The following is a 12,500-nucleotide window of genomic DNA, read 5'->3' on the forward strand; positions in this document are numbered from 1 at the left end:
GTTGTTGATGTAATATTGTAATAATACATTACAGTATAATCTGTAATATTGTAATACATTACCACATAATCTGTAATATTGTAATAGTACATTACAGTATAATCTGTAATATTGTAACAATACAGTACCACATAATCAGTTAACTGCACTTGTGTGTTGAGCTTTTTCAAGTTGAACCCTCTGCCATGCAGACCTGTTCTATGCGAAAATAAAGGTTTCAGGATCGAGTATTTTGTATTGGTTTGGGGTTGCTGGCTGGCGGAGTGGCAGACCCCTAAGTGGAGTGGATCATGTTATTGTTTGGGGTTTTTGGTCTTTTCCATGTAACATACTTTTCAAGTTTGGAATGTTATTGTGATTATTATTATCAAGGTCTGACAAATGACTATATATATATATATATTTGTTTTTATTAATGTATTTTTTTTACTTTTTCACCATCAAAGTGTCAAACAAGCGTGTGCAGGCGTGTGCACAGCGTGTGTTCCTGCACCTGAGCTGCCCCCACCGCTCCGCTCCCTTCACTCACACCAACTCGTCTTCCTCCATTACACACTCCGTCTTATCTGCACAATCTGTGTGTGTGCTTTCTCTGAGCGTGTGGATGTGTGTGTGTGTATGTGTGTGTGTGTGTGTGTGTGTGCGCGTGTGCATGTGTGTGTGTGTGTGTGTGTATGCGTGCACGTGTGTGTGTGTGTGTGTGTGTGTGTGTGTGTGTGTGCGCGTTTCTGTGTGTATTCATGTGTGCTCGTGTGTGTGCATGTGTGCGTGTGTGTGTGCGTGCGTGTGTGTGTGCGTGTGTGTGCGTGTGTGTGTGTGTGTGTGTGTTATCAGAGTTTAAGGCAGGGACCACTCTTGTGCCTCTATCATACTTATAGCATCTGCCACTGGTGTTTGTGTATGTGTGTGTGTGTGTGTGTGTGTGTGTGTGTGTGTGTGTGTGTGTGTGTGTGTGTGTGTGTGTAAGTGTATGTGTATATGTAACTTAATGATTGTTTCACAGTCCTGTCAGTATGTGAGTTGTCAGAGATACACTTTTCTTACTGATCCATTAAGTAGCAACCTGCAGCCAGTTGCTTTGCCTGTGTATAGCAACCATTACTCATTCATTACTCTCCATAATGTATGTAACATATAAATAATCATTTACATTTTAATGCTAAGGCGGGGTAACAATTATTTAAGTGCTTACATGCATTATAAAATGTACACCTATAGCTGGAGAAGGAAATAGTTGCTAAATAAATTAAACAAAACAAAATGAGTTAGCAGGTTACTCTCAAATAAAACTACAGAGAGTGAGCACACAGCTGCTGAGCTGTCTGGAGTCTTTCCATAATCACTTCATCCAAAGCTCGGACAGCAAAGTATAAGACATCAAAGCCATTATCTCAAAACACAAAAGACATGTTGCCTAAACTCAGAGAGCTGAAAAGCAGACCGTTATCTTTATTTTATTTATTTTTTAACAAATCTTTGTCTCTGCAACCATACAATAACTGTAAAAGTAGACCATAAATGCAAAATGCAATCTGAAATCATGAAAGATCTTCACAGTCACTCCAGCTGTGCAGGATTCCAAAAGGACCAAAACGCTAAATCAGCAACAGACACGATGAGCTCAGTAGTCTGACCCTGAAGGGTTTTTTCTCACTCTTACAAAACTCCAGTGATTAATCCCAGATAGCCATGCTGCTGGCAGTGTTCGGTAGAGCGGTAGCTTGTCCTGAACGCGTCCAGGCTCGGTCAAGCAGCTCAACAGTCAGAGGTCTTGTTGTGTGTGCTGGAATCTTTCTGCGATGAGGCGCTGACCAACATACTGGACCATGACCACAGTGGAGAAACCCAGCATTCCAGATGCGTCATCATCGCACTCTTCCTCAGCCTCATCACACAGTGCTGCGGTCTGCACCTGCAGGTTGGGGTTGATGTGTTTGACAATTATTTGCTGGTTTGTCTAAACACTCCACTTCCTGTCTATCCCATCTGCTGGCCAGGTCATTCACCCAGCAGTGTGGTATGGTACTGGTCCTCCCCCTAAACAGCAGAGTCCAAAGAGTATAGATGGACACACTTATAAAAATGTTTAACCCGTTAATCAAACTCTCTAGAGCACCATCCATTACCTGGGGTCATTGATAAACACAGTGATAAACACTGTGATAAACACTGTGATAAACACTGTGAGGGGTCATTGATAAACACAGTGATAAACACTGTGAGGGGTCATTGATAAACACAATTATAAACACTGTGATAAACACTGTGAGGGGTCATTGATAAACACAGTGATAAACACAGTGATAAACACTGTGAGGGGTCATTGATAAACACAGTGATAAACACTATGATAAACACTGTGAGGGGTCATTGATAAACACAGTGATAAACACTGTGAGGGGTCATTGATAAACACAGTGATAAACACTGTGAGGGGTCATTGATAAACACCCTGGCACCAGTGCAGACACACAGCTACTGTAGGAAGGCTTTATAATTACAGTCCTTGCCAACAGGACCCATCATGTATGAATTATTTATCATGTTCAGCGATACTGGCTGTGAGTAGTGTTTGGTGACATTTTCTGAGGGAATAGACAGAATGTGTGTTTCCAAGGCTACATGTGTACATGGTGAGCCCAGCACTGCTCTCAATTATAGCAGATATTTTTCCCAGTTTACAGTAATTGTTGTTTAAATTGCATTCAAATTCTCAACTTTTCAGCTCCCTCTTTTACATGTGCACAGACACATACACAACACACACACACACCCACACCCACACACCCACCCACCCACACACACACACACACACACCACACACCCACACACACACCCACACACACACACACTCACACACACACACACACACACACACACTCACACACACTCACACACACACTCACACACACACACACACACACACACAAGCTTATCATGGTAGTTCAGCAGTGTTGTACCTGCCAGAGGAATGGGGCGTGGCTAGTGTGACTGACCACAGAGGAAATCAGCCTATTGTAATCTTCTTAGCATTTCTGACTGTGTGTGTGTGTGTGTGTGTGTGTGCCCATGCATGCGTATGAGGTTTATATGCCCAAGTGTGTGTGTGTGTGTGTGTGTGTGTGTGTGTGTGTGTGTGTGTGTGTGTGTGCGCGCACGCATGCATATGAGGTTTATATGCCCAAGTGTGTGTGTGTGTGTGTGTGTGTGTGAGTGTGTGTGTGTGTGTGTGTGTGTGTGTGTGTGTGTGTGTGTATGTGTGTGTGTGTGTGTGTGTGTGTGTGTGTGTGTGTGTGTGTGTGTGTGTGAGTGTGTGTGTGTGTGTGTGTGTGTGTGTGTGTGTATGTGTGTGTGTGTGTGTGTGTGTGTGAGAGAGAGCAGGGGTGGGCTGGTTGGAAGAAAGTGGGGACAATGTTGCTTCTGCAACATCCGGCTAATAATTTATTGTGACAGGTTGAACAAACTGAATTTATGTGCCAATCTGCTTGCAACACTATGGTGGCCTGTTTTAGAAAGAAAGGGGAAAAGTCTGACTCAAGCTGAAGGTATGACTGAATACCAGATCTACTGAAGAAGCCTCAGTAGCCACTGAACCTGCCTCCCTTTACCATAACAGTTTTTGTCTTTTAAATTAATTTGGTTTGTGCCAATTCCTAAGAAGTGAGCATGTGTTGGGAGTGTTCCCCCACCCCACCTCACCTCTGCAAGTGCCCTGGGGAAGAGGCGACACCCACATGCACATCCACGCACAACAACACAAACCAAAACACACCAGGGATAATGGCATACTATTCTGCCGTGACGTGCTTGCTTGCAGATTAGAGTTGGCTGTCCTTTGGCTGTCCTCTTTTCATGTAAGAGTTTTGTGGGCAGACATTGAGAGCAAATGATCCAGTATGGATTTTAGCCAATAGAAGATATCTCTGTTAATTTTATGTTTAATATTTGCAAAGGCACATTTGAAAATGTGGTGTAGCAAAACCAAACACCCCAAAACACCCGAAGTTTTTAATATCTCATTCATCAAAACTGATTGCCGTGTTCCCTGAAATTGTAGCGCTTGCTAAAAAACAGTTGCTGCTCCTCGCATGAGAACTGGATTGGACTTTAGTATTTACTGAACTCTCTTTTCTAAAACTACATAAAATGGGTTCAATACCTGCCAGAAGTGGAAAGAGTTTAGTGGAAAATCAGAAATGTCGTTTTAGCAGAGTCATCATGCTCATAAAGTGTGAATATGTCTGTGCTGATTGGAGGAGGCCTGACTAGGCCTTAGTGATGTCACACTGGTGATCGGAAAAGTTCAGCAGACCACGTTTCCAATGTCAAGACCACGTATGTGAGGGCTTAGTGTTTATATTTACAAACATATGGTGTGTGTGTGTGTGTGAGAGAGAGAGAGAGAGAGAGAGAGAGAGAGAGAGAGGAGGGGGGGAAATAGACTAAGTGGAGGGAACTCTTTGCACCTGTGTTTTTGTTTTTTTGTGTTATGTTAGGGTGGTGAACTCACCCCCCCCTGCCCCCACCCCCTTCTCTCTCTCTCTCTCTTTCTCTCCCTCTTTCTATCCCCCTCTCTCTCTCTCTCTCTCTCTCTCTCTCTTTCTCTCCCTCTTTTGATCCCCCCCTCTCTCTGTCTCTCTCTCTCTCTCTCTCTCTCTCTCTCTCTCTCTCTCTCTCTCTCTCTCTCTCTCTATCTCTCCCTCTTTCTATCCCCCTCTCTCTCTCTCTCTTTCTATCCCTCTCTCTCTCTCTCTTTCTCTCTCTCTCTCTCTCTCTCTCTCTCTCTCTCTCTCTCTCTCTCTCTCTCTCTCTCTCTCTCTCTCAGACAGAAAGCAGGTGTGTGGGGCTTTGGAGAGGTTGTGCACCTATTCTGAAAGTCTGCTTCTGTCTTCTCATTGACAGGCCTTTCCGCTCCTAACCCACAGCATACAGGGTCTTTCATTCTTTCTCTTTTTCTCTTCCTTTCTTTCTCTCTCTTTCACATTTTACCCTTCCTTCTCTTTCTTCCTTTCTTTCTCTCTCTCTAGCTCTCTCTATCGCTCTATATGTGTATACTTTTATCTCCATTTATTCATTTAATCCAAAAGCACTTTACACGTCTGGTTGTTAGTGGCATTTGTCAACATTAACAGTGTGAGAAACGGTAACTCTTGGCAGGTGTTCTTATTTGATTTTATTTTACACAACGCCAACTCTCCCTTTGCTAGAATGAGCAAACTTAGGGGTGACATCTCATGATCTCCTGAGCAGATAAAATTAAAATGTGGTCAATATGTACGGTACTGTTTTTGCACACAAAGGGTTGACTTCCAGCAGTGTGTATAACCGTAGTCTCTGGAGGGGGGTTGTAGCAGAGGGAGGCAGGCAGATGGTCACATGGGGGATGTGAGAGCTAGACCAGCTGTAAATTTAGGCCCTGGTCTGAGCCAGGCCTCCATCTTTGACAGCCACACAGGAAAAGAGATATACTCAAGAGACACGCACAGGTCTGACAAGAGTGCACACATGCATTCACACGTACACATACGTGGATATACCAGGCTTAGCACTAGTTCTTATATTCACAGAATCCTCCGTTCTCAGCCTAAACCTAACACACGTCGCCCACCATGGTACGTCTGGAGGGAGCCCGTGTACTGTAGTTCCCTATATCACCTCAACAAGGTTAAATAGGAACGCTTCTGAGGTACACACAAGTACCTTTAATGATGTTATATTTAGTGGACCATTGAAAATAAAAAAGGTCTCAATCGGTTTCTGGCTTGAGGTGTGTGTGTGTGCGCGCACATGCATGTGTATGTGCGTGTGCGTCTTTGTTGTGTGTGTGCATACATATGTATGTGTGTTATGCATGTGTGCATATGTACGTGTGTGTCTTGTGCATGCATGTGTAGTCTGTGTGCTGGTGTCCATGTACGTGTCTGGGTACCCTTGACTATCTCAGTAGTCCTTAAAGAGACAATTCTCCAAGTCTGTGAGAAAACAGTTAGAGGAATTTGCATGTTCCTCCCTCTAGTAGCTGATAGAGCTTTTATAGGTCAGCATAGTGTGTGTCTAAGGGCTTTTCCCACTTCAAACAATTCCTTTGTTTATCCCGATACTTCTGAGCTGAGTGTTATCATCATTCAGTAACCACTTTATCACTGGTCACCATTTGAATACTAGAGACATGAGTGTACCTGTTGCATCTCAGGAATGTTTGTCTGTGTCACTACTGTATCTTATGTAGCCCGTGTCTGTTACTGAATGACATATGATTAAATCCCATCATTTCTGTAATAGGCTGTAGGCATTACTTGGGTCTCCACCACCACTGAGAGCAACATCAGCCACTTCATGAACAGAACTTAAAATTAATTAAATAAATAAATAACCAGTGTTTCAAAAACACACTTTATTCACATGGCAGTTTAGAAAAGGTTGTATCAAAAATTTGTAGAAAAGTTTGATGTGTATAAAAAGTGTTTGTACTTTAAGCTAATACAAAAAAGGCAGCAAATAACAAAAACGTTACTGCTAAATGTTTTTGATTGGACTCAAAAGTCTTGATATCAAAAGTACATAATATAAAAAAGAGCCAACTTGTTATAAAAGCAATCATTAAAGTGTTTTAAAGCTAGCAATACCATTGACACTCTTGATTACAAAACAAAACAAATCAAAAACAGTGTTTATGTAAATTAGGTATACAGAAATGTCTTATCAGATCAAAAGGTCTTTTTTGTCACCGAGGCCTTTGATTTGAAAACATGCTTGGTAAACTTTGCTTTCCTCTCTAGCTTGGTAATAATTTGTAAAACCAACACTTTTTCTTTTAGCTTTGTTGATATAATGGCCATGCTAAGTGCTAAAGTGGAACTCAGTCTTGGGACCTGACTGGCCTGCGCTCTTTGAAATGGCCTAACCCTAACCCTACTGAAATGTCTTTATGAACTCACTGCATCACAAGACTGTCGTTTCTGAACTTGGCAACGTGAAAGCCGAGGCACGTGAGCACTGTCCAGGTGTACGCGCGTGCCTGGTTTGGTCAGGAGTCTGGGTCTGTGGCGTCAAGCGTCTGGAAGTCTGCGAAGGCTTTCTAACCATGTGGGTCTGTGTTCTCTCAGGCAGCATCACTGGGCTACGGCGTGTCAAATCATGGTAATGCTCGGAGGAAACACTCCTTACTGCTAACACACACTCGCTTATCTAAAGGGCATGAATACTGGGGACAACACTGGCAAAATGCACCCGACATACTTAATTATTCTTAATACAAAATAATAAATTACTACAAATTGTTCTTTATATTAAAATCCATACAATTAGAGCCCTCATAAACAGTTCATTTCCCCATGTATAATACAACACATATAATACAATATTATTCTTAAAAAAGAAAATAAATCAATCAAAGCAGAGACAACCCAAAATGAAGGATTTCTTTGGTTGGTGGAAATCCATCAAGTTAAAGTACAGCTTAATCGATGGCCACGCCGTCAGACCGAACAGCTTAGAGCCTCTCCCAATTCACGTACCACGGTGACTCCAACAACCCCAGGAGTCGTCTCGGAGTGTTTCTCTTCCCTTTCTTTGCAGAGCGATGGCATCCCCATCCTGCCCCCGCTCCTGGCTCCTTGCCCTCTGAGTCCTACATGACCAGTGTGCGGGAGCAGAAGGTGTTGAGGTATTTGTGGCTGGCCTCGGAAGGCAGGAGCTGCTCCTCGCTCTTGCTGCACAGCTCCCAGGTGCTCAAGTGCTGACAGGGGACGTGAGCAGGAAGACAAAGGGTAACAGGAAGTAGGGCAGAAATAAGAGGAGAGAAGGAGAGAGATAAAGACAGGGATGCTATGAGTGTTACATCTAGAGCCATACAGTAAAACAAACATATATACAGCACTTTCTAGAGCCCAGTATGCTAAAACACTATTCTAGATCCCAGTACACTAAAACACTGTTCTAGATCCCAGTACACTAAAACACTGTTCTAGATCCCAGTATGCCAAAACACGTCTAGATGCCAGCATACTAAAATTCTGTTCTAGATCCCAGTACGCTAAAACACTGTTCTAGATCCCAGTATGCTAAAACTCTGTTCTAGATCCCATTATGCTAAAATACTGTTCTAGATCCCAGCATAATAAAACAACATTCTATATACTGGTATGGTATACTAAAACACTGTTTTAGATACCAAAATCTGAGAAATAGGTGAATGTGTGGACAGATTTACTGATGGGTGGATGAGTTGATGCATGTTTTTTTTAGAGATGAGAATACCTGGCCAGATGCTAAATTAGAGGAGCACTTCAGTATGTTTGGACAGACCTGCAGAACGTGCAGGGGGCGGCGTTTGTGTCGGCAGCTGGATTACCTGCATTGGGCTTGCCAGGGTTCTGCGCGGCATCTGGGAGGCTTTGGGACCCTCCTCACTCTTCTCTGCTCCAGACAGCATCAGCACAGAGCTGGTCAACAAATCCTGCAGAGAGCCACAACCACGGAGAAGTCAGATATTACGCCACAGTTACACCACTATTACAACAGAGGCAGAACAAGGTGGAGAGAGAGAGAGAGAGAGAGAGAGAGAGAGAGAGAGAGAGAGAGAGAGACATTTATTTCTATATTTTAAGCACCCAGTGAAGTGGTATTGAAGTCCCAGAGTTCAGAGTTGAAAGGTCACTCACAGGCATGTTCTGGGCAGGGCCACTTGAAGGGAACAGCTGGGTATGGAGATTCTGCCCCTCCCACTGAAGGCATGCTGGCTCCGCCTAGAAGCACAGAGCAACCATGGCATCACATACCCACACACACGTGCACTCAGGGCACATCTTCACTGGATTGGCACAGCAGGGCATGTTAACCACTACACTTCTGCTGCTCTTCAATGCAAAACAAAGATTTACATTATTAAATCGGATCAAATCTCAGACACACCCATATGCTCCCAAGCCCAGACTAAAATGGTTTTTTGCAGTTTGTCCTGAATCCTGTCGGTGGGGTGCTCTGACCTCCTGTTTAATCTTCTTTAGGGCGGGCGGCTCAGGGGGCTGAGATGTGAATCCACTGCTCACTTCACACTCCTGTGGCTCCTGCTTAATGCCACCAACTACAGCCTCCACAGGTGGGCTGTGGGCCTGCACACAACACATACCCTCACGTTACATTCCAGAACACACACACACTCACAAAAGCTGCTACAAATGTACCAACAACTAGGAGACAGAATTACTGCCAGCAAAGGCGGTCAAACCACTAAAGACACATTTACAAAAATGCACCTACCCATCCACACACACACACACACACACACACACACACACACACACACACACACACACACACACACACACAATCTCACCCTTTTCAGTGGTCCATATTTGGTGTCCTGCACAGTCAGAGCTGTCTTGAATGGGGTAGGTGTACGAGGAGAAACCTCCATTATGGAGCGTCTGAGACTTGGAGTCCTGAACCTGGGAAAGGGAGGAGTGTGAATGACCAAAACTCTCCACTCACAGCTAGACAAAACCCTCACCTTTGTGCACTGCAGCAAATGGTGGGATACATTCACATAACAAATGAACAGTCTTATCATTCTTTAGGAGGTCTGGAGAAGGAGGTGGGATATTTCAGAGATGAGCTCAGGGCTTAATTCTGTCATCACTCATTAGCCATCAAAATATGACATGAATGTTCTGTCTTAAGTATAAGACACTGATTAAGACTCCTTTTCATGCTACACGCAACTATTATTTGATGGAACTTTGATGGTTCTTTAAAGAAGCGTCATGAAAGTCTATATTTAAGTCTGCATTGGTGTGATAAAGCACTGAGTCATAAACAAAGTAAGAGTCATAAACAAACTCTTACATGTCGTTCTCTTTCTGGTGGCGGAGACTGAGGTCATGCTGCAGGGGCTTTTGGGAGCATGCAGACGAAGGGGAGATGGGCAAACTCTGGCTGTTCGTGTCTGGACTCACAGAGGCGTTCAGGAACTGCAGGGAGGAAAGAAAGGAGACCTGTCAGACACAGGACACACCTCACTCGTACGGAGCTTGTGAGGGAACGCGGGGGTACAGGATCCCCTGCAGAAAATCCAGCTGCCTTTTAGTGAGATGCCATGCAAGACAAGGCAGCTCTGGAAAGAAGATCTGAAAAAGAAGGTTCTCTAATTTCCCTGTTTCTAGTTGGAATATGAAACTGAATGTTACCCCCATCTGTGTGCGGATTTAAAAAAAACTCACAAAAACCTAACAAACATCTTAATTCTGCAATGTGCTGGATTGCGCAGGGACAGTCAGGTACTAGAGACAGGCATCAGGCAGAGGCATGCTAGAAACACACATAACTGCTGGGGATGATGTAACTGTGGGAACATACACGTTTTTCAGGTATAGAAACGTAAAGGTGATTTTCATGAGGTAATCCAATACAGAAACTGACAATCCCAATTCAGAGAAGGAGAACCATTTCAGCAACGGTGACGGTGCATAGTCTGAATTAAAATCTTCATAACTACTGCTTTAAGCTGTCATAATGGCATAATAACATTATCACTGCAGTATCACCCAGTAATAGGCACCAGCAATAAAGACTAACCAAAGGTGTAAGCAGCTCACTCCATTACACTCCTGCATAGCACATTAGTGCTATACACCTTACGAAAAAGGTTTTAAGTGTGACAGAGAGATGAGGTGATAAATCACAAATCATTCATTACATAGATGATTACTCTATATGTGATTAATTAGTTCAAGTCTAAAGTGACTGGTGTAGCGATGTTCAAATAATCAAGGCTGTTCACTCTACCGGCTTGAAAGGTGACTAACAGCCTCGTTTTAGAACTACTATTGATTATGGAACAGCTACTATTGATTATGGCACAGCTACTATTGATTATGAAACAGCTACTATTGATTATGGGAAAGCTACTATTGATTATGGGAAAGCTACTATTGATTATAGAACAGATACTATAGATTATGGGAACAGCTACTATTGATTATGGGAAAGCTACTATTGATTATGGGAAAGCTACTATTGATTATAGAACAGATACTATAGATTATGGGAACAGCTACTATTGATTATGGGATGGCTGACTCTGGGGTCTCACGGAGGTACCTGTGAGGGGGAGAAAGGCAGGCTGCGGCTCATGTCAGAACGTTTGGGCGTGGAGCCAACCAATGAGAAGTGGACATCCTCTCTGTGGGCAGGCGATTGGCTGCCGCCCGAACCCTCACCGCCCGCGGCACCCGCCATTTTTGACCAACTCCTGTCTGCCCATGCTGGGATGTTCTGAGAAGAGCAGGTGAGGTAGTTACTCAGCTGGGCTGACATTTCACCTCACAACTGCCCACCTGCTTTGTTTTGGAAGATGGCGATGTGCTAAGCTCATTCATGCTGACGCTCAGAGGATAAACACAGCTGTGGGTGGGGGGTGGTCCTACCGAGTCGATGGCATCCATGAACTCGGGCAGAGCTGCCAGCACACCACTGCCACCTGCACTGCTGCCGCTGCTGCCACCGCTGCTGGCTGGGCTGGTCGTGTTGCCGTGGGCGCTCTCCTCAGGAAGGCAGCCCTGCTCCAGGGGCGGGCCAGGCACAGACACAGCCACGCCCATCGAGGTGTCAGTCAAAGACCCTCGACCCCACCCGTAACTGGCCATGGAGATCTGTGAGAGAGCAAGCATGGGAGAGAGAGAGAGAGAGAGAGAGAGAGAGAGAGAGAGAGAGAGAGAGAGAGAGAGAGAGAGAGAGATGGAAGAAGAGAGAGGACAGAGAAAGGGAACTTAACTACTTGAATGATGTGCATGGGGGGGGTCTGTGTTGCACAAGGAGTTAAACAGAGTTTGTGGTGTGATAAGGGCACATTGCATCACATAGCTAAGCAGTTAGAATGTGAAATAGACCCCCAGATGCTTCCTCCAATTAATCACACACACACACTCACACACACACACACTCACACACACACACACACACACACACACACACACACACACACACACACACACTCACGGGTAGTGCTTGTTGTCCCTTCAGCTCGTTTTCTGTCGACATCAGAAGCATCTCAATCTCCTTCACTCTCTTCTCCTTCTCTGGGTCCTCCTCATTATAGTGTTTCTGCACCACACACACAAACACACACCCGTCACCCAGAGGGAGGTTCAACACTGGAGGTTCTGAAGAAATGCCACACTGAGATTTACTCAGCACAAATGTTTTCCTGCATTTACAATAGACCAAGGAGGTGTGTTACCTGTATGGCCGCGGTGCCATGCTGGGGGATGTTGAAGATGTTCAGCTGCAGGGCCAGGGGGAACGGCACCTGGGGAATCAACGCAGAAGCAGATAGCAGCTTGGTTAGTGAATGCGTCTGAAGAGCCATTACGGTCCTCTAAGTGTGTCTGAGGAAGCATACGTGTAAATGCACTGAATGTGTTTGTAAGTGCGTAATGCCAATGTGGGAAATATGGAAAGAGCTGGAGCATGAGGTACCGGCGTGCTGGGAACGGGCGTGG

General features: G+C 44.5%; 1 protein-coding gene across 5 annotated transcripts in view; it reads right to left on the reverse strand.

Annotated features, from left to right (window-relative positions):
* Positions 1-6,394: 6,394 nt before the first annotated feature.
* The window catches only part of myb (v-myb avian myeloblastosis viral oncogene homolog), a 10,535-nt gene continuing 4,429 nt past the window's right edge, over positions 6,395-12,500 (reverse strand). The window contains exons 6-16 of one of the 5 annotated variants that reach the window (XM_027032040.2): positions 12,478-12,500; positions 12,239-12,307; positions 11,998-12,102; positions 11,427-11,651; positions 11,101-11,274; positions 9,847-9,971; positions 9,338-9,449; positions 8,988-9,113; positions 8,664-8,747; positions 8,354-8,458; positions 6,395-7,738 (exon numbers count right to left, since the gene is read on the reverse strand). The exon at positions 12,478-12,500 is cut by the window's right edge and continues 224 nt beyond it. In XM_027032040.2, coding sequence (XP_026887841.2) covers positions 7,631-7,738; positions 8,354-8,458; positions 8,664-8,747; positions 8,988-9,113; positions 9,338-9,449; positions 9,847-9,971; positions 11,101-11,274; positions 11,427-11,651; positions 11,998-12,102; positions 12,239-12,307; positions 12,478-12,500 — 1,256 coding nt within the window. In that variant the 3' untranslated portion in view covers positions 6,395-7,630. Of the gene's footprint in view, positions 7,739-8,353; positions 8,459-8,663; positions 8,748-8,913; positions 9,114-9,337; positions 9,450-9,846; positions 9,972-11,100; positions 11,275-11,426; positions 11,652-11,997; positions 12,103-12,238; positions 12,308-12,477 lie in introns of those variants that run through there. The other 4 variants (XM_027032041.2, XM_027032043.2, XM_027032042.2 and 1 more) reach the window with 4 other exon arrangements.

The sequence above is a fragment of the Electrophorus electricus genome, chromosome 24 (genome assembly GCF_013358815.1).
Source record: "Electrophorus electricus isolate fEleEle1 chromosome 24, fEleEle1.pri, whole genome shotgun sequence".
NCBI lineage: Eukaryota > Metazoa > Chordata > Actinopteri > Gymnotiformes > Gymnotidae > Electrophorus > Electrophorus electricus.